Raw genomic sequence first — 27,754 nt, forward strand, 5'->3', positions numbered from 1 at the left:
ACTGCCTCACTTTCCCTCAGAATCCACATGAGAGCATATTTTAGAGATGGTCTTCCCTAAAGACACAAACCACAAACTGGGGCTTTTAGCCTTGGTGACAGCTCTGATTTACAGGCAGCCCAATGCTGTCTGAGGGAGGAGAGGAGGTGAGCAAGTCATAAATACTCAGTTAGTCGTGTTGTGCTTCGGGAAACCGGGAGACCAACGCCATTTATCACAGTGTGGCTTCTTTTATCCCAGCAAACCCCACTGAGACTATAAATTTGATGCAATTGCTCAAATTGAGGCAAGGGAGGTATGGCAAAAAACTCGTAATCGTAATCATTACCATGGAACAAACCCCTCCTTTCCAGTCTCATATATGGGAGTAAATCTAGAACGATCACGAACTTCTGATCTGATCTGTCCAGATCTGGAAGGCATGCCTCACTATATGCAGACTATGAATACCTAAGTAACCACAGAGGAACAGAAGCATACTTACCATCCCAAACACAACCATAGAGCTCCACTCGAAGGCAAACACTCATAACCCGGTCAGCCAGCGGGTAGAAGCGCACCATGCGGGCCACAATGGGAGGGCCGAGGTCTTTCAGCACAATATCATAGGTGTTCTCATTGCCTGACACCACCTAGAGCAGAGAAGTACAAATATTTAACCATACACTCCATCACTGTTATTTATTATAACAGAATTTGAAGACACATTCTGATTAAATCTTAAATCTACAAACTCACTGGACCCTTAAGGGGTAAATAAGGACTGAAGTTGGAGTGAGAGCAGCCTTTATTCAAATTTCTGAATATATACAATGTTCTCAAAAAATAACTCCCTCTCCTGCTCAAGGGATTGAGGGTTACAATCCCAGGCTACGGTGTAGTGTTACGGTGCAGAGCTGAAACACTATCTGCACAAGGTTAAGGCTTTTATTACACAAAAGGCTGCTGCTGTTACATACACAGAAATGCTGCTTAACAGTGTTTAACTGGAGCAATCCCAAACTAAATAAATAATAACAATAACAACTCATTCAGATGAATAATGTAATCATTTGCAGTTAATGTTATATTTTTACCCAAGAGCCACAATCTCTAAAACTGTTTCCTATCAGTAATAGAGACTGTATTTTTTGTTTTTGTGAATAATTATTTAATAGTGTTCAAAGCATCACGTCGTATTTACACAGGGGGAACGACTTGGCTTAGATTCTGCAGTAAATTATTTAAAAAGAAAAAAACCTACTTCCTGGCTCCAGCGGTCCTTCCAGGTGATCCATTTCACTCCATCTCGAGAGTAGCGGAGCCGATAACTGCGAGCAAACTCCTGGCCATGCCCATCGGCATGACGACCCTGAGTACCAACCAGAGCCAGGAAGTGGAGTTTGTGCAGATCAACCTACAGGAAGCAGATGATACTTCATGAGAACACACACAGACAGTGTTGCTCTGTCAAAAGCTGCAACGTATTATTATTATTATTATTATTATTATTATAATAATAATAAATGAGTGACCTGTACCCCGCCTATCGCCCTATGTCAGCTGAGATTGGCATAGTTTCCCCCCGTGATCCTCATGTGGAGGATAAAGCGGCAGAAGATGGATGGATGGACAGCAATATTTATGGTTGTATGCACATAATTATCAAGCTTCACTGGAGCTGCTGTCAGTAAAATCAGTGTTAAACATCTCTATATTCTGACAGCTACTGTATCTTTGTCTCAACATTCAGCAACTAAATCTGGGAAAAACTTTTTAATTAGTGTATTCTACAACACAGAGCTCAAATCAGGAGGCAGATCCTCTGTGCTCATGAGGTTAGACTGTTGGTCAGTGAATAAATGCCTCTTTCAAAACACAGGAACATGAGTTGATGTAGGGAGGAGGAAGGTGATGCCAACAGTGTGATTAGACAGGAAGTTACCTTATTACATCGCTCACAGCAGTTTTGTCCAGAGTGTTAGAATTAGTGACATCTAATGGTGTGACTAACATAACTCTTACACCCTCCTCTCCCTATACCTATACCAAGTACATCAGAGAACTATGATGATGATAATAATAAATCATAATATATGGGAATAAAGTGAACGTCTGACCTGAAGGTATTCTGATCCACTGGGGTAAACAGCTCCTGCCGGACACCACGCTCCATCACCCTCTCCTTTACTCAACCTGAGAGAAACAGAACAGTAAAATAAGAAAAATAACATAAAAAAAAAGAAAGAAATACAACTGAGTTCACTAAATCCCATTTCCATTCCTGAATATTCAATCACAGAAATACAAATGCAGCCACAAAAGACTGAGGGCAGGAAACCCCACAGTGCATCATGCAAAGGTAAAAAATAGAAGTCAATATAGACAGTCTGACTCCCGTCTATCATTATGTATATTAAATTTCACAGATATTAACATATAAATGGGGCAATGTTGGCTGAATGAGGAAAAAAAGCACTTGGCTGCAGTTAAAGACACAGTAGGTAATAGAGAGAGAGAGTGATACTTCAGATGGAAAACACAGAGGACACATTAAGCTCGTGAATAAAGAGAAAAAGAAGAAGAAAGAAGTAGAGGAAAAAATAGCGAGATCTTCCAAATTCACAACGAGAGCTGGTGAAGGACGTCAGGATCTGTACACGCTGCTCCACTGGGCGGCCACGACCACACGCATGCACGGCTAAAACACGTTCACTCAGCGTGACCTTTTTCAATCCAGCCTGAGAAGAAAAGTACATACTACCACCACACAGTGGCCACATGAAGACCACAGTCTTGGCTGTGTATGTGTTGGATCGGCCAATTCAAGGAGCTTTGGAACAGATGCCAGGCCACAACCATGCTCTGACCACTGTGAGGCTTCTCTGAAAAATGAAAGCTGCTGCTCTGACCGCCAAAACAAATCGCTACATCAACTCGGACCCACCAACAGTGGCACTGGTATTTCAATAAATTCTGTTCATCGCTTGATGGGTGAGATCACCCTCCAGAAACTGCCGCAACCACGGGATGATATCAACACATCAGCACTAACTGTGACGGAGGGCGGTGGCAGGGAAAGAAGAAGACGAGGGAGAGAAGAGGAATGTGCCTGAGCAGAGTTCAGTCCAATGTGCACCAGCCAGCAGGATTAACATTACAGCACGCTGCTCTGCCAAGCACCTCATTCTCTCCTATTTCTCTGTCTGTGCTTTGCTTCACCACCAAATACCAGCCAACAATTCATTCCTCTCCCCTTGTTCTCAGTTTTCTCATTCCCTCCATCTTTTCCCCCGCTCCTTCGCACCACCATGCTGCAGGCTGAGATTTCACTGTCCCAGAGCACGAACTGCCATGAAAACAAAAACGACCTGCTCTTTATTCAAGTCCTGACTTTTAACACAGCACCCGCCCTCAAACCCCGTTTCCAAAAGGATTTTTCTCCAACTGTCAATGCACCACAGCAGTGATCCACCTCTCTGTTTTTTTTAATGTCCACTGTTTTCTCTCTTTCCGTCCCAGAGTCTCCCTGATGTATCTTTAAAAGAGCGAGGGAAAATAATCACTTCCACATGGACAGACACTGAGCCAAGAGAGTGACCCAGCCAAACAGACCCATGGAGTAAAATGAGCATAATACACACACACACACACACTCCTGTGATTCTAACCTTGCTGCCAGTCAGACAGACAAAGCAGTAACACAATTACCATCATTTTCTTTCATAAACTAATAGACACCTGACAAACGATTTTAAAAGGATGCCAACAAAAAAAAGGGCTGGTCAACAAACGCATCAGTCCACACTGTGACGTATGTGAACACTTTCAATGCTCCAGGCGTTGTTTGGCTTGCTTTTATTTCTCTATGAAGTGAAAACCAATTATGTCTGCATTCATTTATGTCAGTCATGTTGTTATTGCATGGCATCATGTGTTTGTGCGTGTGTGTGTGTGTGTGTGTGCAGTCTGCACAATATCTCAACACAACAAACCAATGACTGCCACAATAAAAGAAATATTTATTTTACTGGCTAAAATAAATGTGGGCATCTATTACTTTATGGTCTGGCCAGGTTTGGACAAATATTTTGAACCTGTAACCTGGACAAAGTGTAAGCTGGGCCAGCCTGACCACATGTATATGGTGTAAGACCATATACATATTTATCGTGTATGTGTTGTACCCTGCCAGAAAGCAAGCAGTAGCCATGGTAACAGTGACATGACAGGGACAGGGTTACACAAAAAAAACCCACATTATACATGAAGAACATTAGAGTTCGGGTTCAGACAGAAAAAAGACAACGCTTCAGGTCAGACTCTTTAAGTACTCTGACAGATTTGTGGGAGGATGAACCACAAAGTGGCCCAATCAGCTTTCTTATGTAGACGTGCACTTCAGGATGTGTGAGCACACTGTGACATCACAGGTAGCTATGGTTACAGGTGCAGATACTGATTGTAAACAGTGAATCACTGTTCTACTGTTCTGGGATGTTTAACATAAGCAATAAATGAAAATTTTCTCAGCATGTGCTCTTCCATGGGGTCTGCCACAAGATTCAATTGGTTGCAATATGCAACTTCATCCACAGATACCACAAACTCCTCGACCGACACTGGTCCTTTTAGTGCTTTGATTAGTTGTTATGGTAAAGCTCTCTCACATTTTGAATACTTTGCACAGTAAAGACTGAGCTGAAACCAACTACGAGAAAATGCTACTTGATAGCACCGGTGAACACAATCTCATTACTTTACATGCACACGCATGACCCACCTTCCATGTTTGGCCTCAGTGGAGTCTGACCAGGCACTAGAGGCAGTGATGTCAGAGTCTGGGATGGTGCCATCCTCCATCCCCAGGGCGTAGCGACACTGAGCTGCAGGGGAAGAGTTAGGGGGGGAAAGAGAGACTGGATTCAGACATGAGCAACTTTCTCATTCATATGAAGTACATGTCAGAGTGAAACATTTCCATTATAATGTCAGCAGTCATCCCTGGCCATGTCATCTTTGTCAAACCTTCCAGACGTCATGCTTCATAACCCACAAAGACACTAAGAGGAGGCAGAAAAAAAATACTTAACTGTTCATTAAATTCTCCCTTTTTTTTAATAGAATCTCTCAGGGATCATTTGCACTAAAAGGTTCATGTTGAATGAAATGGCAGTGTTTTGCATCACTGATTCCAGTATATCGTCTTTGTCCCATCAGAGATGACATCAAACGGTCATTAAAACCCATATGCATGTCAGAGTGCATGCTCACATTTTATATGGAAATCCTGTCAGACACTATGCTCCATCTCCTCTGAGGTTACACCTTTCTTGCTTTTTTTTTGTCTATTTTTCTTTCCAACGAGCTCTGCGTCACACATAAGCAACTTCCTAAGCACTCCAATAATCCTTCATTGCCCCTGTTCTGGTTACCACAGCCTCGGGATTAGCAGGAGGGGAACAAAAGAAATGAAGGGCAAATTCAGCAACACAACATGTTTGAGATATGTGCACTGACTCTGCTCCAGCAGCAGCGCTATCAAGTGATCCAGATAACATGGTCCCAGGCAGGAATTACCCGATGACCCAGGTATCTGCTCCGCAGTCAGTCAGGAGAGGGAGGAGGTGGAGGAAGGGAGGCGACAGGCTGAGGGAGGGTTTGGGGAGTGATAAAGTGGAAAGGGGTTCTGACAGTGATATGGACGCGAGGGCTGAGGGTGTGAGAAAGAGGCGGGGGTGAGTGGGGGTCTAACTCAGTTTCTGTCATTGAGTCAGCACACAGGAATGTCGGGCTGCATGACAAACCCTAAAAACCCAAACGGGTGCAGCAGACAAACACATACACACAATTCACACATAGATACAGTTAATCCTCGCCCTGTGGACAGGTGCTCATTTCATTACATCATTATTATCATCATCATCATCGCCATCACACTTCACCAGTCAACACCATGCCATTTGCAATACTTTTACCTCCCTACCTCCCTCCCACTGTCCTCTGCTTTCACCTTCTCCTTCTGTCATTTTTCATAAAACTTTATCCCACACACTAAACCTTTCTGCACTCAACGTCAAACTTGATTCAGCTCTTTCAAGAAGACAAAAGGTGTGGCTGTCTTTCCAGAGTTTGATCATAAATCTCAAACTGTGTGACATCGAACTAATGTTACAGAAAGTCCATAAAGCGGCGGGTCAGTCAACAGACAATTATTATTGGCTACAACCGAAAATGATTGATTATCTTTCTTTTTCTGACAAAACACTTTAAATATCTCAAAATACTTCACACAATTACAAATTCCTTGATGACATCTTCAAATCACTTGTGTCACCTGCCAAACAATCCTTAAACATTCAGCTTACAATCACTGAATAAAGGGAAAATTCAAGAAGTTGATAGAAGAAATGCTTTGACGCTTCAGTTTAAACAAGAGTCTGTAAATGTGCTAATGACCTGATGTGGCACAGCAGGATGAATGCTAACCTCAGCCTGCTAACAAGCTAACAATAACAATGCTAGCAAGCTAATGTTTGGCTGGTGTTCATCCCTGTACTTACATACAGTAAAGTAGCTTTTTTAATAAATTATTACCAGTTTTTAAATGTGCATATTCTTCTTGTTTCTTTGCTCCATATAACAAAGAAATCCTTCAAATTTGGTTTGTGGACAAAACAAGACATATGAGAACATCATTATTTCCAGGTTTGAAAAACACTGATTAACACTGATTTTTATAGCCCTAATGTTAATCAACAGATGAATTTAATATCAAAATAATAGAACTTGTTACGTAAGAAATGATCCATCCTGACTAACTAAGATTTGACTGCAATAAGTTTAGTATCAAACCATTTAACAGTCATCATTTATCAGCTGTTGATTCACCTCCAAATCAGATCTTTGTCACACAACACCACCAAATATTTACTGGTCCCAGTTTTTCTTTTTGCCGTTTCTTTTCCCTGATCTTCATAACAGAAAATTTAATATATTTGAGTTTTGTTTTGACCAAAACAAACATTTTCACTGCCTCTCAAGCCTGATTTACAGACCGTGGAATCAGCATGTAATTAAAACAGCAGGCAATAGTTTTCTCTGGTTTACAGTCTCGCTGCTGCAGTGAGAAGGTTGATGTCTGCTTACACCTACTTGGCTCACATTCACTAAACCCAAGCGCTCCCTTCCCTGACATTTTGACTGACACTTTCATGAGCTGCCTGTGCATTAGCGGGCTTGACGAGCCAGGGAGGGAGGGACCTCGTTCTCCTATTACACATGACTGGCTGGCAGACGGGGACAGGACACAGGATAGCCTGTTGATAGTGGATGGAGAATGAGCCTTACTGATCTGAGAATGTGAGGGGAATGTTGAAGAGTGGAACAGATAGTTGCTGTGGAGGAAAGATGAATAATGCAACCATGTTTGAGTAGGTGGGAATAAAAAAAAAACAACAGTATGAAATGTGTCAAGCTGTTTCAAACGTGGACGTTTTTTGGGGATAGGAAAACAAACAATGTATCAATCACAATCTAGTTTTTGTTGCATGCTTGTATTTGAAATCCTACCTGGGTTAAAATGCCACTCATGTTCCTCTGAAGATGACACCAGCACGACTAGGACTGTGACCACAGTGACGGGAAAGAGCCGCAGGGAAGGCAAGGCCATGACAGCAGCAACACACCTGGTTACCTGTCCGGAGACACACCGATGGCCACAGGCATACCTGTTGCAGAAAGAAAGATATTTAGGTCTGGATGTTATTTAGGATTATTGCCTGTCTGCTGAAACTGCATGAGAAACTTAACAGTTTAGGCTGAGGTGTTGGGCTCACAAAAAAAACACAATTTCCATCAGCTCCTCTTCCCGTAGCATGTCACTCATTTGTTTTTTCATCATTTTTATGCTGAGCTCAGGACTGAGTCAGACTCCAGAGGAACAAGCACAAAGTTGTATTACAGAGGCCACTTTTACACCCCAATTTGTTTTTCTCTCTGGCAGCAGAAAGCTGTGATACAATACTTTACTGCCTTCACAGAGGATACAAGCTGTTTGTTAACTGAAGACAGTGTCATTAATTAGCCAACCACATTAATGTCCACGTAATTTCACCTTATCTGTGCATTACAATATGTCTATCAACTGTTTTCTCCAAAATATTGATGTCAAACCCTTGATAGGACAGAGTATAGTGGGAGCACCCACTTGATGATGCTTACTTGGAATAAGTAAAAACAGAAAAAACTGCTGGATTTGGGCAAATGAAACCCAGTGGGTATAAGAGAACAGATTTTCAAACACAGTATGCCAGTATAGCACAAATACAAACACTTGCTTGTACAGCATTAGTGTATATTTATTTTAATGAAGTGTTGATTAAACTTAATGATCAGTGTACTACATAGTTGGTAGGCTATCATTGCAGGAGGTAACACATAACAAAGTCATTACTTTGTTGATGTTATGAGTAATCTTAAGTGTGAGGTCTGCAATTAGAGTACTAAATTATTTTGTTACATTTTCAAAAATGTAATCCATTATTGCTTTTTACCAATTATTAATGTACTTTTTTACTAAAGAGAAGAAAATATGTTTCTGTTTCTCATTGTGTTTGACAGCAGACAGGCAGTCCTGTCTGTGTGCTGCAGCTTTGTCAAAGGCGTTTGCTGAAAATCACAGTAAAATGCAAGTTGTTAGTCACCAGCAGTGGTGAGGTCAGAGGACGAGAACGATGATGATGATGATGATGATGATGGTGATGATGGCACTGGCACCAGCGTTCTTCATCTCAGAGTAAACAACTAACTTTTAACCAAGCTATACATTTATGAGAGATAAAGACGTTTGGAAATAAGATTGTATGTCTCTGTCAAGTTCTAGGAAATACGGTCAAGGGTTCTTTTTCATTCCATGTTCACTTTCAGATATAAAATCCACACTTTGTTATTTTATCCTTCTAAAAGGTGTCACAATGCCATGTGGTTTACTGAAGAAAGACACGAGAAACGTGATATGTGAGCCAGGTCACACTGCTCTTGACCTTCTTGCTTTGACCATCGCCGAGTCCAAGTGTATTTGTGTACCATTATGTACTGAAATCTTCCTCAAATATTGCCCAGTACATTTATAAAAATGGAATTGAGCACAAAATCTAAGCAGTTTACCTTTTAGTTTAAATGACATGTGTGCCAAATATGAAGAGTTCCTTGATCTTGTGGTCATAAGAATAGTTTTGACAGGTGGCTGGACAGACAGAAAATGGAAATATAATAACTCTGGCACAGATGTCACCAACACAGCAGCATAAAAATAAGCACATTTTCACTTCCATCATTTGTGCATACTTGACTTTTTAACGTGATTGGGGCAGACTGCCAATGCTGGAGCAAGAGAAAGGAAAGAAACCTCATGAAAAGTGGAAGTCTGAAGTGGGAGTGACAGCTGGGCCAGGCCAGGCTTCCCAGTAGACCCTCTGTGTTTCGGCTTCATCTCTGACTAGACTGGGACAGGCCGACAGCTGACACACAGCTGTAGTGACAGAAGATGGGGGGGGGGTCGTCTTCCAGAGAGGTGGGGAGGGAGAATGTAAGGAAATGGAGTGAATACTCGAGTTGAGTTAGCTCAGGGACACCAGGGCGGAGACGGTGGAACAAGAGCAGTGATGACACGGGTACACATGTGTGTGTATTTGGGAGGAGGGAGGTGATACAGACAGTAAATTATGGCCTCACTGTGTCGGTGTGTGTTTGTGTGTGTGTGTGACTGCATGAGGAGTGTGTATGTGGGCACAGAGGAGGTCTCAGGGACTGCCAGCCAGTGCAGCTGTCTTGAATGAGAGACACAACGCAACCGATCCATGGTGCATGTGTTCCAAGAGGGGAGAGAAACGGAAAGCAAAAGAGAGGCTGACATCTTTTTTTTTTCTTTACAGAAAAAACACCCAAGTCTTCCAAATGAGTAAGTGCACATGTGCCAGATGACAAAACAGTGAAATATGGAGCCTACTGGACTAAACCGTGTGCGCATAATAACAGCCGAGAATTAGGTAATTCATAATTGGGCCATAAACACAAGGCAATCACCATAACAACCACCACAATGTCAAACAACATCATCCTCAAAAGCAATTCAGCACTGTTTTGTCAATGAGAGGAAAAGAGAAGAACAAACTTATATTTAACATTCAGAGACATAATAACCATGGGAAGAAAAGCAGACAAATGTTTCAGCGAGTGGTAACAACAGAGGCCACAGCCATGCAAGAACATTGTTGCTGGAAAAGTCAAGTGTTGTTCGAACAGCTGTGGTTAGTGCTCAGTGAGAGGGACAAGGGCCTGCTGCGCTGTGGAGGAGACCAATCTGCACCCTCATGTTTTGTCTTGGCTAATCCACGAACAGGACTAATGAAGGTTTCCGAGGAGCTGCAGTATCAGTCCCGCAAATCGAAAAACACCTGACAAGACAGACAAGTCAAGAGCAGAGAGACGCACAGGAGAACTTTTTTAGTTAGCAGCCGTTGCATCATTAAAGATAGCTTGCCAGAGTCTCTATAATTAGAGAGCCTCAGTGAAGAAGTAGCAGGACTGCCTTGGCAGTGGTTCACTTCATTCTCCTCTTGGAATCAAAAGCTAGAATTCGTTATTCTTTCCAATTATAAAAACAAAGCCAAAGGTGGTTCTGCATTCTTTTGATTATTATTGCTCATTAAATAAAAACTGTGTATGACTACATTGCTACTGCCATTTTCCAAAACATTTACAATGTCACTGTGTCAGCTCAACATAAAACTAGCTCGCAGATGCTTGAAATTTTGAAATCATCAATCATGATTAATATTTTCACAGTCACATTATCATGATTGGACACTCAACAGTGATGTAAACCAGGGACTTTAATGGAATCATACATTCCTCCCAGGATTTTACAAGAAACATATTATTCCTTTATGAGTTTTGGTTTTACAAATCATTTGAATGTCACAATTCTCAGTAGCCAAGCTGCAATGAAACTGCCGTTGAATGAGTTGTTAAAGGACTGTTTTCTAAAGTCCAGCCTGGTCCCTTAATTGTGTTCTGTCACTGATATCTTCCATCATGTTCACTGTGACTGATGACTATTACTACTGCACAATTAATCTAATTGCAATCGCAAAGTGAGCCTGTGCAATTATATAACTGCAAAAAGCTGCACTTTAATTCAATAAAAAAAAAAGTGGGTGGTGTCCAGCCTTGTGTTGTTTATCTCTCATTAAAAGTTTAGTCACCAAACTGTGTCCTCGGAGCTCATTCTGCAGACACGGCACAGCTTTATACTTAGAGCTCACCATTACGAATATAAACATGTTTCACTCTTTAGTCTTTCTGACTTCACCGTCTGTGTGACAAACATAGATTTGTTTCATTGAGCGTGACTTTTAATTACACACAAATGTCACAGTTACATTCAAATCATTGTCAAATGAGTTCACACAACGCTGATTAAGCCGATCAGCTCCACATGACTCTCTGTGTTTGTCAGTAGAGCAGTGTCGGCCAGCGACTAGGGATGTGTATCATTAAGATTTTAACAGACTTTTTTGATAATGCTTATTAACCCAGGGCTTTAATGATACAGTTAATGGTTCTTTTTAGGAGAAAGAATTAAACAAAATAAGTAAAGAAGATACTTTTTTTATTTTTCATTATTAACGTTAACGAGAACTGGAACAGCAATATTTTTAAAGAGTTTAAGTTAAAGTTTAATGTTAATAAATGAAAACATTGGTTCACAGAACTTTTTAATATGTTGAAAATGTTGACAGTGACTCTTACGATAGAAGAAAGCCGAACTGTAATTAATTCAATAAATGTATGTACATGAATCAGTACATTAGTTAATGACATATTTGCCATTGTTAGAACCATTCACAGATGGATAATCTTATAACTGACTAAAAGCTATTATTATTATTAACTCATGGTGACATAATTGAAGCGACTCATCGTGGGTTCCTGCTATCATATAACATACCTGAACGTGGTGACTTTAGCTCAGGGTTTAGTGAGTTTGCACGTATTTCCACCTTTACAGGTAGAACTCTTATTGCACTCCAGGCACCGGCTGTTGTTTTTGTCAATTCTGGTGAAACATAACCAGACTTTGGAACGTTTAGCTCTTTTCATTACGACGAAAGTGTGTGTCGCTCTGCTGCCCACACGCGCACGCGTGTGACAGACAGACAGACAGACAGACAGACAGCAGTAGTCATCCCCGCTCCTGCACAAACAGACAGCAGGCCGACAGAGACACAAAGATCTGTCCCCATGTAAACAGTGAAAATCCATCACAGACAAACCTAAGTAAAAATAGTGTTAGCAGCACCATTAACGTCAGCGCTTATCAATATTACAGTACAACATTTTGCCCCGGGGCCCATTTAGTACTGGGTTTCAGTGCCCATCCCTACCAGCTACATCTCTGCTAGTCCTACTTAGGACTAAACACAAAGCATACATGGTGCGAGAGACGATGTGACCGTTTGTTAACTAAGTAAAATATTGACTCATTTAAAGATACACTCAGAATTTACCACATATTATGATAATCCAGCCAGTAAGTGTTGACACATTTCTCAGCAGAAGCACATATGTTAACCTCATGATGGTGTGACAGCCACAGTCTGAAGATGATTAATCATCTGATTTTTTCTTATATAAGATTGAACCGAGTCACAGAGACCTCATCGTAGACCTTGACACGCCGTGTGAGTAAACAACCACATAATACACAGTATACAACAGTGCTACACTTACAAACACCTTAAATACAAATAAAGATGTAACAGCACTTGTGATTAACAACATGTTGGAGCCTGGACTCTTTCCTTAAGCAGCTTTCTTCTATTGAACTCGGATCACGTGTTAAGTCTCCAATCATGGCGAGATATAGAGTAACACGCTGTGCACTCAGTTAGACGTGACTAATGGTCACAGGGGAGACACGAGGAGTGAGCACTTTGTTTTGGATTTCCACCAGAGTGTAAGGAAGGTGGGTAGGTCACACGCACCACTACCCTCAGTGTCCTGGATAGAAGGGAGTGCAAATTATTCTTCAATTTAAATTGTGAGAAACAAGGTTCTTTTGATTGATTTTCTACAAACAGACTTGTTTCTGTGCGATTGTGTTTCCAGGTTTTTACTGAAGACACGCTCAGTGTCAGTATACAAACAAATTAGTTTTTTATTATGTGTATTAAGATGTTCTTCACTGTGATTTTTTTCCCACCAAGCCAGGACACAGTGTAACCTCTTCCCCTCAGATAGTGAGTTTGTAACCTAAGAGATTTACTCTTAGAACTAAAAATACAGACACTTCTAGTCATTACCCACTGTTAAAGTGGGCAAAGTTTGGTATTGTGCCCTTCGTTTAGTCATGGTGTTGATCATACACTGGTCATCACATTGCATAGTTGTGTGTCACACAAGGAAGTGCCAAATCTGTGCTCTGCTTTAACTGCAGGTTAAGGAAGCAGGCGAGAAGGATGGATGAGTCAGTTAACATGGTAACGAGGGATGATGAAGACATTGGACGAGTCAGAAAAGCAAATGAAACAGGAGCAACAGGAAACAGAGGAAGTGCAGCATCAGACTTCATGATAACTTCAAGAGGCAGTGATTCATGATGAAGAACTAGTGGACTGCAAAAATTAACATGTTTCCAGGAAAACTTTGCTCATGCTCAACATCAAATGACTCATTCAATATCTCACTTAGAAAAATAAATAAATAAAAGCACACCTTCCTGGTAGTGCAGACACATCGGGACAGTACCATACAGTTCCAACAGTTCATCAGAAACAGGCCAGTGGAAGGACAGTGGAAAGGGTGAATAAAACAAAGCCGGTTAAAATGCAGCTACAACAGTTCTTTGCACATGGAGGCGGGTCCACTCGGCCCCTCAGTCCACAGTAAATGCAGCACTGCTGAGTGTATCCACATGGCCAATGGTGACAAATGGTGACTGATTACCACAGGTTGATCTGGCGAGTGAAGAATGCTTTCATCATCAACAACAGCCACATAAGCCTGTTTGCAAAGAATGACACCAAGCCACTGTTTTGACTGTGTGTTGAAGTGGCAGGATGATGTTTTAAAGAGGTTTATTCTTGTGGTGGAAGTTTTTGTTTCTTACGATTCATGAATGTCGGAGAAGAAAGGGCTTTCCAGGGGGACGTAACATTTGCGGTGTTTAAAGCTGCCGTGCGTAACTTTTAAATATAAACAAATGTCCATTAAATTCAAACAGTTTTCAAATGAGTTTACGCAATGCAGATTAAGCCTTTGCGCTACACACGACTCTATTTTTGTTTTCCCCGTCTGTGGTGACATTCCTGCCCTGAACAGCAGTGAGATGCATTTTACGTCCCAACTGACAGCGTGAAGACAGAAGCAGAAGCAGAAGCAGAGACAGAGGCGAGGTGGCAGACAACAGCTGGAATATGGACCGAGAGTCGTCCTTTCAGAAAGTTCTGCAGGCTCACCTAATGAGTGTGGGGAAAGTCAGGTGCCACTGCCTGCTTCCTTAGGAGGAAACACCACTAAGTACCCATGCATCATTTGCTTCCAACTCTTATAGTCCTGACTATGCAACACTGGCAGTGTTATGGCAACAGAAGTTACACACTGGAGCTTTAAACAGAGCAAATCAAGTGTCAAAGATGGAACCACAGTGTGGCTAGTGAAGAACCATAATGAGGGAGTCATTTTACAATGAAATTGCTTTCAATTCATATTTCATTCAATTGAGCAGCAAAACTCCATACGCACAAAAACTAATGAAGCTGTGCATCAGAAATGCCTCCGATACGGCAGAAAATGCCTTGATAGGATTTCCTAAAAATAAAAATATGAAAATAAAATGTTCAGTGAAAGGTGATGTGAATCAAAAACTACAATCCTCTGTCTGTGCACGATGAGGCGCCTGTTTGCATTTGTCCTGGTTTTTGACTGACAGCAAATGGAGCACAGTTTTGGTTCTTAGGGCTTGAACCCTCATACATGTCGGCACATGTAGTTAGACTGTCCTCAGCTCTTCTTTCCTCTGTATAATTCAACTGCCAGTGGGAGAGTAATTTCACTGTCTAGTGAAAGTGAGTATCGAAAGACCTTTCTGTAAGTGAACCAAGCAGTCGCTTTAAGTGCTGCAGTGTGAGATTACTTCTAAGTTTGACCTTTGTTAAAGCATGGGTGTGAAGATCTTAATGAGAATCTTGTAGGTATGTGGTGGTGACATTCGCATGTTAATATGAAAGCACGGCAGCAGAGTGCACTCTGTGCATCCCTGGTTCTAGTTTGACACCAGAGCTGTTTTAGGTTTGCAGGGTGATGGCAAACTGTAGCCCAATTCCCTGAAATCAATTTGCACCACCTGTCCAAGACTGGGTTGGAGGCAGAAAAGAGAGGATGACGTGAAAGGAGAAAGGAGAGGCATGTGACAGCATGGTGCGACTCTCACAATGGCCAGAGAGAAAACGACCACGGACAGAGAGAAGTCGGAGTAAAATTCTCTCCAGTATTTTAACTGAGAGACTACGAGCTCGAGTAGGACAAGAGCAGTTCTTCACCCACAGGAGGTTGGTAATTATTCATCAAGTAAGTAACTACTGAAACAAGGAAAAGTGATAGAGGGATGGAACGAAGGCGTTATAGCCTGCAGAGAAACGGAGCACAGCAGAAAGAAAAACAGTGATCAGGTCAAACAGGAGTGAGTACAGTGAGACTCAGCATTTTGAGTTTAAGTGAGAGAAAAAAAGTCAGGCCTAACACAACCCTCGAACAGATGTCTTCGTCTCATTTTTAATGAAAGACAGCTGAGCTGAGCTGAGCTGAGCTGGACTGAACTGAGAGAAAAGATGACTCTGAGTTGTGTGATGTTCAGCTACTGCAGCAAAAAGAAATACACACAAAAAAGAAGGTTATGATCCAAAGTGTGTGGTGATGTGATTATCATTAAAATCTAGCCTTTACTAAATCTAAATGTTAAAACCCTGGGGCACAGGCTGACACCTCTATCACGTTTCCACCCCTCCTCCTGCTCCTTCCCTGCAGAGAAAAAGGCTAAATTACACATCACACAACTCCTTCCTGATGCTAATGTGCTCCACTAAAAAGAGACAGGTTCAACCCACACAACGCGGATGCTGTTAAAACTCAAATGTATCATACGAAGAGGAGAGATATCAAATAAAAAGGTAACCTCTGATGAAATTGAACACACTTTTCTTCCACGATCCAACAATGATTCAAAAGCACTTACTTTGCCAGAGGCCATTAGTAATTGTTGGTGATATACTGAGCCACGAGAGGCACAGTGTGTACTGGGAAGTGTTAAAATAAAAACACAAAACACCATCAGAACCATGGTGAAAAAAACAAGAGCGACTAGAGAGAACAGAGCACATTGTGGCTTTCAAGTTTTTGACTTTTCAGCTTTCATGAGGTTCTTGCTTTTCCAGAAACAATTACTTTATCTGCAAGCTGTTGGCAGAATGTGGAAAGGGGCATGAAGTGACAGGGGCATTTCATATTTCTACACATTTAAGTCTTAAGTAAGTCTCAAGTAAGAGTGCTAATGCATAAGTGATTTAAAAAGTTGCATTAAGCCTTTTGTGGCTCCGGGGAGAGCTGCACAAAGTCAGAGAAATTGCCTCAAGTGTTGTCGCTACAGGCAATGTTGACTAAAGACAAGTAAAATAAATCTAGAGGAAGAAAGAAAATGACCAGAACTCTGTAGCTCACTCCTCATATTTGCTTGAAGCAAACAGCTCTCGGCTCCTTCAACCACTATACCCTGCTCTAGCTCAGACAATTTGCATTGTGGGTAATGTACAAGTGGAAAAACACCACAGATGGTGTCTCTGGTTCTGCTTAAACTCTCTAAATCAAAGTGTGACAGTGTTCTAGAAACAACGAGTAGCTCTTTTAATGACTATTTGAATATTCCGGAGTCATTTAACAGATACTGCAGTTGAGAACAGTTATTAGATTAGTGAGCTGGTAACTGTCAAACTTTTGCATTTGCAACATGCAGATAGTTAATTATGTGATACAGTATACATATTAGCAGCTCAAAACCATAGATCGTACATAAACATTGACCTAGTCTTCCAGTTTCCTCCTGAAGCCAATCAGGAAGTAGAAAATATGTCTATCAGGGGTGACACCGGTTGAAAAAAGAAGTCAGTTTGAATGGAGGTCTATGGAATAATTTGCTTTTACATGTTTTACAAGAGTTACAGGTCTTCTTCAATAGAACATGATGCAAATTTTGTAAGATATTTTCCTCTTTAGAGAATTAAAGACAATAAAGTATGGCACGCATGAGTGGACACCAGTGTGATTGACATCTGGTATAATCCTGTAGGAGATATCTGTGAACTTTCCTCTCACTCAAAGCTTTAAAACAGGAGTTCTTACGGGTGAAGTCAGGACCGGTTGCCACCTTAAGGCGTCAGATAATTTTTTTATCTGAGAAAGCAGTTCCCAAATTCCCCTTACAGTTAACAGATTGAGGGGGAAACAAGGAAGTGACAGTCAAGAGAGAAAGGAGGGACTGATTGAGGACTCCTCCTCCTGCTGATGTTGACGCAAAATCATCCATAAACTTAAACAATTCAGCAATCTGCAAGTTCTACGTTCTTTTCTAGAGTTAAACTTTGAATGAGTAGTCTGCCCTCTGTCACCCGATCCCTTTGCCAAACTTGTTCCTTATAGTGTCAGAGACACAGTACCCTTGATAAGAGACTGTGGCTCTGAACCAACTTCGGCAGTTTAAGTATCACACCAGTGAACCTCCATTCACACGACAATATCGCTATCTGACTGTGGCGACGGGAAAAGCAAACAGATAAATAAGGACATTCACAGGGACGATAAAATAGGGAGGCTGAGGCTGAGATGGATGAGCACAGGGAGGAGGGAGGAGCGACTCCAGTGCTGCTTCAAAGGGAATGGCGAGAGATAGAAGATGAAGAAGGAGAATAATGTGTGTTCCTTGTTGGATATTGAGAGAGACAGATTGCCAGAATGATCAATTAGGGGATCAAAGGTGTGCTGGATGTCAGGGTGAGATAGTGGGACAGGACGATGAAGGCATGCTGGGTGAGCGGGGAGGCTTGATCTTTGGAGATTTTTAGAAAAGAAGTCAAATAGAGATATGAGATCTCACTGACAACTAAAGCCCAACAACACTCTCGTCCCTGTTCTGAAGTGTCACTGCCGATAACGTGGAGAATTTGTTTGTCTGTCAGTGTTGTCGGGCTCGCTCTGCATGTGACCACGCATACAGCAAATCCAATCCCAAAGTCCAGCTGCCTACACTTGGAGGAGAAATTGGTTGAGGAAAAAAGGGTGAACACAAGAGACAGTGGAGTCCTCAAATGGTTTCATTTTCGATTAGAAGAGAGTGAAGGAAGAGGAAGAAAATAACTGTGTTGTGTCACTGGACTAAATTGAATTCTTCCACAAGGCATAAGGTTTCAGCTTAGTCTGTTGGAAGCCAATTACAATCAAACATAGGGTTTAGTGGAGTTGCTGCCTATTGCATGATTGTTTTGAGAGAAGTCTCATAAAAGACTAATTTTGATTTAAATCACCAGTGCCATCATTGTGCTCTTTCATGTGGTGAACTCCCCACATTAGCCTCATTGCTATAAAGACCAGGCAACTGTGCAAAGCATGCAATTGAGTCATTGTGAAAGCTTTGCCTTTAGATTTTGAACTCCTTTTCCCCTGCTTTAAGTCTTTTCAGAAAAGTCAGCGGTCTGAGGCACACAAACAGTCAAACAGCACAGGACTGACTCCCACCACAACAATGAGCCAGAGAGACAACAACAAACTGAGGTCAATCATCAACCAGACTGGACAAACCAGTGGTTCCACTGAGGACACCCAATCCTGCTTCTGTGTGGGCGAAGCATCCATGTGTTTGCAATCACAGGACAACAGTGAAAACACAAAACTTAAACTTAAACTTAAACAGTTCTCCAAGACTTTCGCGGGTGATCCTTAATTTCACCAAAGACCAAAAACAAAACCACATCACAGACAAATGACTGTGTTCTGTGTCTACTCCTCCACAATTCATATTATGCCATTAAGGTCATTTTCGTCTATGCATGCCATGACAGAGGAACATCAATAAAAACCAGTTACCCTGGTGTGTGCATTTACAAAACATACTCACATAATTTATCTTTCCAGCAGCTTAATACGTTCTGTCTCCCCTCGGCTGGACTCTACAGCTGATAAAAAGCAGTTATGGAGGGCCAACGGCTCTCGAGAGATGCTGGGAGAATTAGCAGCCAGATGCCCATTAGACGGGGCTCCAGCAGACCAATGCTTGCCGAGAGGGACCGCATACCAACAATCAGTGCTCCTTCTCACTTTATGCCTTCGTTACACGAGCGAAGAGGGAGGAGGAATGGGTAGAAAAAAAAAAAGGCCTTTTATTGCCTCTTTATCTTTTGGATAACAGCACATGGAGCCACACCATCCCTCCTCCCAGCTCCTCCTCCTCCCACATGGTCCTCCATCCCCCAGCCAGCAAACTACACAAAGTAACTGTGTTCATATGATGGGAAAAGTGACTGCAATGTGTTTTACTGTGTCACTTGAGCTCATTGTTGGTTCCTTCATCAGGCCACCTGCAGCAAGGCTGAACAATCCGGATTTGATATGTTATTAACGTAAAGTGCCATTTGATTTGCAACATCACTATTTATGTCAGGCTTCAGTTCAATATTAAGTAGATTTAAAACAAGATGGAGCGTTGCCACATGAGATGTTGTCAGAAAATATTCTACTAAAACTACTGTGCTTCAATGCAAGGGTGAGAAGTTATTGATATGAATTATTGTATCACATTTTTTTTAAATCAGCATCAACGACAGAACAGTCAAAAATAGAACGATTCATTTTCAGCCTTTGTGATTTACTAATTGCATCATTTCACGATGCAGTTTCAATTTGAAAACAGTTTATTGTTCAGCCCTCATCACCACCTCTGTGATGCAGGTGCACACACAAACACCCAGGAACAAGCTGGCAACACAAACACATGCAGTCACACCCAAATGTTCACCCCTCTGTTGCCGTCTCTTTCTGCCTTACACGAATAAAAAAGGACACACAATGAAATAGGTACTTTGAGCACATCTTTCCCGTGATTTCTGCACCAGCTCAGAAAGGTTCAGTAATCACTTATTATGCCACACAATTTACTCTCGTTGCCTCTTTCTTTTGGCTCATGAAAGCACAAAATGTGTATCCTGTTCGAAGCCCAAACCTTGTAGCAGCTTTTCCACAGAGTGTGAAATGTTCCCTCCTCCAGTGCCAGGCTGTCTTTTACGGTTTTTCAGGTATGGCTCTAGTGACTGATTCCCTCCCCTGAAGATCTGTCCCCTTGGTGTAAGGTCATAGGTGAATGCAACAGTCTTACTGGAAGTCACCTGTGGCGCTGTGAGGTCGCAGGGTTAATGGTCGATGCGATGGCCGCCACCTGGATGTGTGGAGGTCATCCTAAACATTAGACTTTTTTTACTGAGCCATACATCAGGGTTTTACAGCTCGACGTGCCACAAAGAACGACTTTTGTTTGGCTTGTGAGGCTTTTGTGAATGAGTTGTGACATGGAGCCGGTGCACAATGAGTTTAACAGGCTGTGAAGGAGAGGAGGACTGTGACAACCTTCACCTCAGCCATGTGACACTGAGAGGTTTAATCTGGGTGAATATCAGGAACAAGGAAGGGCAGGATGCAGGAAATAAAAGCCCATTTAGGAGACAGTAGTTTCTTGATTGATTGATGAGGATTGAACCCCATCTAGTGTGACCGTTTTGGGAGTCACCATTGAGCTGAATTGAAATTGTGAAATTGTAAGCGCTATAAATAAAGCTGAATTCCAAAAAACAAGATTTAAAACAAGGTGACGCATGAGATACCATCAAAATATGAACTACTACACTAGATCTTAATCATCGGAATTCAAAACTGTGTAACAACTGAACCACCAACAGTTCCACTTGGTGAAATCTGGGCTTTGGAGTAATATTTGTTTTGCTGATCTGTTTGGATATCTCATTGAAGGTGAGGCAAAAATAAGCCTTGGGCTTCAGTCTATTGCTCTTTTGTGCTGAGAGACTATTGTAGTATCTACAGTGTGTGTTTGTCTGTCACTTGCAAATCACACAAATTGTTATGCTGTGGTCTTTATGATGCATAACCAAAAATATATTCATCTCACCATCATCATTAGTCATTGCGCAAACCAGGGCTCAGAATAATGTTTACTCTGATGCCAGGGTTTCAGATTTAGGAGACGCTGAGCAGACGATGATGTTCACTGTCAGAACATTTCAGTTACGCGGTGGAAGGCTCCTCATGTCACACACTTCTCTGCCCCACTAACGCAACGCTACACCTCATGTGCGCTTCACCACAGCCCGTGGCCGCAGTCCAGAACCGCCGTGTCTGTGTGACACTGCGAGACTGACAGACGCCAAACCACAAAGTGAGAGACACACAGATATATACACAGAGAGACAGACAGACAGACAGCCGGAAATAGTCTATCCGCTGCTCTATTATTAAAGCCACTTATTTGTGAGTAAAGTGCGTGGAGAGGAGGAGAAGAAGCGCGGAGGATTTGAAGGAGGTCGCTGACTACTTACCTAAAAGACACCGAGAAGTGCGCGTTGACAGCAGTCCAGACTGTAGCGTGGAGTCTGAGTGGAAACACTTAAAAGTGTGTCTTCTTGTCCAGAACAAGCCGCGTCCTTTGAATCATCCAACCTGAGCTCAGGGACAGTTGTTTCTCTCCGTGAGCGACTTGTGTCCAACTCACACAACTACTACACAAAATAGTCCGCAGCCTACTCGGTTGGTACTGACAACCACACACGCGCACACACACACGCTTTAACTTGACAGTGTTGGGGGGTAAAATAGTTTGTTTATCTCGACACAAAAGAGAACAAGACGGACCGGGAATAACGGCCGCTCTCTGTGAGTGTGTGCCCCGCTTGTGTTTCTCCTGCCTGGGTACAGTGAGGCTGAGCAGCCCGGCAGCCAGCAGGCGCCACCAGGTGCTCATTTACATAACTGCACTGGCGTTGACCAATCACAGCGCGGAGTAATGTGTCTGATTGAATAGCCCAGCAGGAGAACCAGCCAATCAGAGGCAGGTGTGGGCGGGACCTGGGACCTCAACAACACAGTGGAGTGAAATGCAGTGTGAAGAAGGAGAGAGAGAGAGAGAGAGAGAGAGCTGTTTGTTACAACAGGGCTGAGATTTGGGATTATGACATATGATACAGCAGCGTGCTAGTTTGTTGACATTATGCATGTAAGAAAGCCTCACCATGACAGATTGTTTTAATAAAATAAACTTGTACAGTCAATGAATTGTCTGTCCGACCTCTCAGCACCTGGCCTGCAGAGCCACAGCACCCTGCCAGGGTATTTACCTCTAAAAGAAACTTTATTACAGAGTAGTTGTGCTGTAACTGTATACCATTACTGGCCTTAAGGCTGTAATGACTCAGATTGCAGGGTTTGCAGTAAAACACTGCAATGGAACTGGAACCAGGAGAGCTGCTGATACGAGACCCTGAGGCAAGGCAGGAGCGAGAGAGGAATTCATGTTTTCAAAGGGCCTCGCGTGTGTGTGTTTGAATCCAGAGGTGTTTCAAGGGAGTATGGAGACGGCTGGCAAAAGGGACAAGGGGTAACGCTATCCAATAACCCAGAGAAATAGAGTGTGTCCCGAGAGTTTGAATTCAAGCTACCATAAAAATGCATCCTTCAGCATTTAAAGCAGGTACTTCGATACAAATTCATGATTTTTTATTGACATTGCTGTCGACCAATATATGCAGCTGTTCTTGGAGGTCCCCCTCTCAGCTTGGGGCCCCAGGCAATTGTCTGCTTTAACTGCCCTGTTGCAACGCCCCTGTTTGAATCCAATGTGGAACAAGTCAGACGGAGATGGACTGGAGGAAAAGACTGAGCTGTAGTTACTGTGTGTGTGTGTGTGTGTGTGTGTGTTCCTGTCTGCCTGAGATGAGAGGAGGGAAACTTTAGCTGGTGTTCATTCATCAGTGAGGTACAACAAAGGTCATATAACACACACTCTGACCACACCTTGGATAAATAGGGGAGCTAACACTGACACGCTCTCTGCTGCAGAAAGTTCACTTTTTGCGTGCCAGTGTGCCTGAGAGTCATTATGTGAGTGTTTTCAAATACAAACACACACAGACACACACACACAGACACATACACACACACACACTTCCATTTACTTGGGCAGCCAAATCAAAGCTTAACTAATAACCAGGTTAGTGCTATTCCTCAGAAATGTGGTTCTGCCTCAGGACATGAGGATGACTGGTCCTGACAAGGTCAGTGTTAATGCTAGAACAGGTCCTAAAGAGGTAACAAGTACACACACACACACACACACTCTCTCCCCCTTCCTCACCCATTCACTCTCCCTCTCTCTTCATGTTCATAAAGACTGTTTCTGGACTTTCATCTGGCTTGGCCTCGTTTGCGCTGCATATCATTAACATTCTCTCACCACTTTTCAATTCAGAGCTGAACCACACCAACAACACATCTCTGTTTAATGGATAAACTTCCCTCTGTCTTTACATAAAACATAACCTTGTGTTGTGAGTTTTTCTCTCTGCGCAGCTACATTTTTATCAAGATTTAATCATATTCTCTGTTCTGGTTCTTTCCAAAAACATTGTGTTTGTCAAAGAACTTTGATTTGCACTCAACATTTTTTAAAGTGATGAAGGTAAGTTCAAGGTTAAATGCTAGTGAAGAAATCTCTATTATCTATGACTTTCATCAACACTGATTCCCAGAAACGCTCCTAAGCACATGAGCACAGTGATTCTCAGTCTGTGTTCTCTCACACTGAGCCTTTCCCTTCTCTTTTCACTCCTTTCTGTTGAGCACATAGTCCAGCTGGCTCTGCTTTGTTTGTCGTCTGGGTTACAGCAAATCCCCTGGCAAAAATGATGACCCTTTTTCAGCATAATTTCCTTTCTTCCCCCATACCCTCTCTTATCTTTTCTTTGTGTCTCACTTTCACTTCACTGTTACTGTTTTTCAAAGAGTATTTTTTCCATTTTCCTCTGAATATCCTCAGTTCCTTCAGAGTTTTGGTTTGTTGTCACTAAGCACCTCCTCCTCCTCCTCCTCCCTTTCCACCCATTCTCGCTTTGAGTGAAAAGCAGTGAAGCATAAAAAGCAGGTCTGATCCTGTGAGGAATTTTGTGCGCGTGACAGAGAGAGAGAGAGAGAGAGAGAAAAACATAAATGGAGAGAAAGAGAAAGCTGTATCACTTATGAGTCATCAAGGACAGGAAAGCACTTGGTATGATATTTAAGGACGAACATAGAAGAGGGAAGAAGAAGAATGACTTTCCTGACACATCACTTGTCATGACAAAGAGAGGGGCTTAAAAATGTGTTTAAAGTTGAAAGAAAAAAGTTTTCAAAATGGTTATTGCATTCAGCAGAAAATGACCATTATTGTTCAATGCGTCTATTCAGGAGGGATGACAGATGATCAATTGCCTGTCACTCTGAGAATACAGCGTGAATTTATCACCTTTCTGACAACACTGTGGTCAAAAACACAAACATCTGAATTGGAAATCAAAGGCATTTTTTAGGGACAACACACACACACTCACTCACTCACGCACACACACACAGCCTGTCCAGCCCCTGTCGGACTCTGACAGCTGTGCAAGGCTGCAGGATTCAGACAACACAGATCATTTGCAGAATGCGAAGCTTGCAGTATGTTGGGAACCAGCGTAAAACCACATACCGAGCATTCTACCAGTGTCTTTTTCACTGGGAATATCGAAATCCAATAAATGGACCATGGAAAAACCCCACAGTGCTCCACAGAGATACTCTCTTGCTTTGCAGGCATGTGTCACTTCAAGTCTATGTTTGGTTCAAACATACATGTATGAACGTGTGAGTGTGCACATGTGTGTAAATGTACAACTCCACATGTGTGTTTGCTGTGTCTGTGCTCTGTCACTATCAGTGTCACAGGCTCGGGGCAGGTTGTATTTGATTGGCCCCTGGTGAGGATCTGAGAGCGGTGGAGGTGTCAGAGGGGTCAGAGGGTCAGCATCTGCTCCAGGGGGAGTTTCCTGGTCGGGTGGGTGGCCGGGTGAGTGGGTCATGGTGGGTATCGCAGCCTTGGAGCTCTCTTTTTAGGTGTTCACAGAAGAAAACTGTTGTGTCAGCCCCTCTCACTTTTCACTCTGATCTCTGTACGTTTCCCGTTGTCTTTCTATTTTTGTATTTATTATGTTCTGTTGAGCTCGCTTGGCATTAGGACCAGGTTCTATCACTAATGGAAAAGCAAAGAAAACGTGCCAAGTCGAGCTGTGCCCGGGACTGTGAAGTAGAAAAGTGCCATTAGAGTGTCCAATTACCAATCATCAACATCAGGGATTGGGTATCTTGCTCAAGGTTACCCCAGCCCTTGACCTGGCGGGGACTCGACTCAGCAACCCTTCCGTCACGAGCCAAGCTCTCTTTCCGCTTGGGTATGGGTTGCCTTCCAAAAATGTGTATAGAAATTTAAATAAAATATTAACAGATCTTAGCACACTGACTGCCAAGCTCTCTTTCCGCTTGGGTATGGGTTGCCTTCCAAAAATGTGTATATACATTTAAATAAAATGTTAACAGATCTTAGCACACTGACTGACATTGTCATCATCATCATTATTATTATTACTATTATTATTATTATTATTATGGCTTTTGTTCAAGACACAAAGGCACGTCCATGGCACGGCATAAAAGGAGATTAAAATCATTTGAAAGGATGAATAAAGAATACATTTACATTACATATCAGTTGGGAAACGTCGGCCACCTTTAACTGTGAACAGACTAATATGAATAATATGATTTTCTGAGGCCGTCATCCTGTACATACAGTAAAACCATATACATGAAATGTCTTATTACAACATTCACAAACATTTGAATGGCACTACTCCATGTTGGCAACTGAAGGAGCCGTCTTATGCCACCATAGTCTCAGCGTGTTTCCTTTTCTATAAAAACCACAGAAATTGGCAGCACGGCACAGAACTCTGTGAATAAGACGAATGTAAAACAACACAACAACAATCTGTCTGTCTTAATATGGTGGCCAAGATATTTCATCTCATCCAACACAACAAGAGCAGTGCCAGATAAACACTAGATAAAACTAAGACATGAAATGTAAAAGTAAACAATCATTAAAAATGATGCCCCATTCATGGCACCATAGAAAACGTCATCTAAAATCCCAACTTTTACCTTCAAGAAGCGTGAGAATAGTCTAGGAACAGCAGTAGAAAATCAGGAGTTATCAGGATATGTAGTCTGGGCCTAATTAATCGCTTAGATGTTGACATGTTTCCAAGGATAAGAAGAACGTGTGACCTACTTGTGGCGCTAGAGGAAAGTCAAGGGAACATGAGTCATAATGATTCATCATCTTGGGGACCATGAATATTGGGAATGCATCCATTAGTTAGATACTTTAATCCAAAACTAGAAGAAAAAAACCCCATCACAGACATGCTCTAAAGTGACGACCGAGACTTTTATCATTAATGTCAGTCATTAATTATCATCTGTCCTTTTACACTTTGTGGTTTTAATTATCTCCTGTGAGATAATTGCACATTTATCAAACACCAGACTTTCTCACATACGTCTCTCAAAGACATTCAAGTATCGGCTGAATAAATCCTTTCCTACCTCCACTGTCCTTTCATGTGACCGTGCGGCTGAATGTGTGCGTGGAGCAGGATGAGCTCGGTGTTGTCAGGGAAATGTGTGTGTGTGTGTGTGTGGGAGAGAGACGGAGAGAGAGGGGGGGTGAGGTGGGATTGTCCAGTGTCGGTGGGGTGAGTGTTCCAGATGACCCTGTGCACACACAAACTCTCAGCTGTAGCTGCACACTTGTGTGTCCTCGTACTCATGGCTGAAGGAGGAGGGGGTGGGGGGGTTAAGACTCTTTTTGAGTGTCAGGTTCCCCATCAGAAATCCCCTGCTATTCATCTGTACACAATCTACACACACACATCTAACCGTGTGGAGTGCTGCAGCCTCTGCTATGGCATTTGGGAGGCTCCTCTACAACTGTCGCCCCCTGTTCAAACTGTCACTCCAGCCGCTCCAGGACTTTACTTCCCCTTTTCTCCCCTCCCTCCCTCCCTCCTCTCCTCACCTGTCTGAGCCAGCCTCGGAATGAATAGCCTTCCTTTCTTCTCCCATCTCTCTGCTCTGCTAACATTAGCACTCCCTTTGGGAATTATTCGCCATAACCGCCGTCGTCGGATGTGCTCTAATCTTCTTTGTTTGGCCCTCCACCCTTCTGTCCTCACCAATTACATGTGTAGCCTCTCCACACCCCCTGGACCTTGGCTTAAAGAGTAGTTTAACTGGGGTGAACGCGGCCTCAGACAGCCATGTTCCCAGGATGTCTGAGTGTGGGAAGACATGTAATTATCGCAATCCTGTAATTATTTTTATTATATTCAAATTGGCCAAAGCTCAAAAGAAAATAAAAAAAAGAGCTAATTTGCTGGAGTAATCGTGACTGTGATGTCAAAGGAGGTTATCGCTATGGTAACACTATGGTAACTCAAGTCTGATCTGCACTCAGTGGTTTCAAACTTTCCCT

The 27,754-nt window shown here is 42.4% G+C and overlaps 1 protein-coding gene across 4 annotated transcripts in view; it reads right to left on the reverse strand.

Moving 5' to 3' along the window:
* ddr1 (discoidin domain receptor tyrosine kinase 1) overlaps positions 1-22,057 on the reverse strand; it is a 39,787-nt gene extending 17,730 nt beyond the window's left edge. For 3 of the 4 annotated variants that reach the window (XM_044034213.1, XM_044034215.1, XM_044034212.1), the window contains exons 1-6: positions 19,205-19,401; positions 7,552-7,709; positions 4,763-4,865; positions 2,100-2,175; positions 1,244-1,396; positions 485-632 (exon numbers count right to left, since the gene is read on the reverse strand). In XM_044034213.1, coding sequence (XP_043890148.1) covers positions 485-632; positions 1,244-1,396; positions 2,100-2,175; positions 4,763-4,865; positions 7,552-7,709; positions 19,205-19,206 — 640 coding nt within the window. In that variant the 5' untranslated portion in view covers positions 19,207-19,401. Of the gene's footprint in view, positions 1-484; positions 633-1,243; positions 1,397-2,099; positions 2,176-4,762; positions 4,866-7,551; positions 7,710-19,204; positions 19,402-21,689 lie in introns of those variants that run through there. The other variant, XM_044034214.1, reaches the window with a different exon arrangement.
* Between the last annotated feature and the right edge of the window lie 5,697 nt (positions 22,058-27,754).

Source organism: Solea senegalensis, linkage group LG9 (assembly GCF_019176455.1).
Source record: "Solea senegalensis isolate Sse05_10M linkage group LG9, IFAPA_SoseM_1, whole genome shotgun sequence".
Classification (NCBI taxonomy): Eukaryota; Metazoa; Chordata; class Actinopteri; order Pleuronectiformes; family Soleidae; genus Solea; species Solea senegalensis.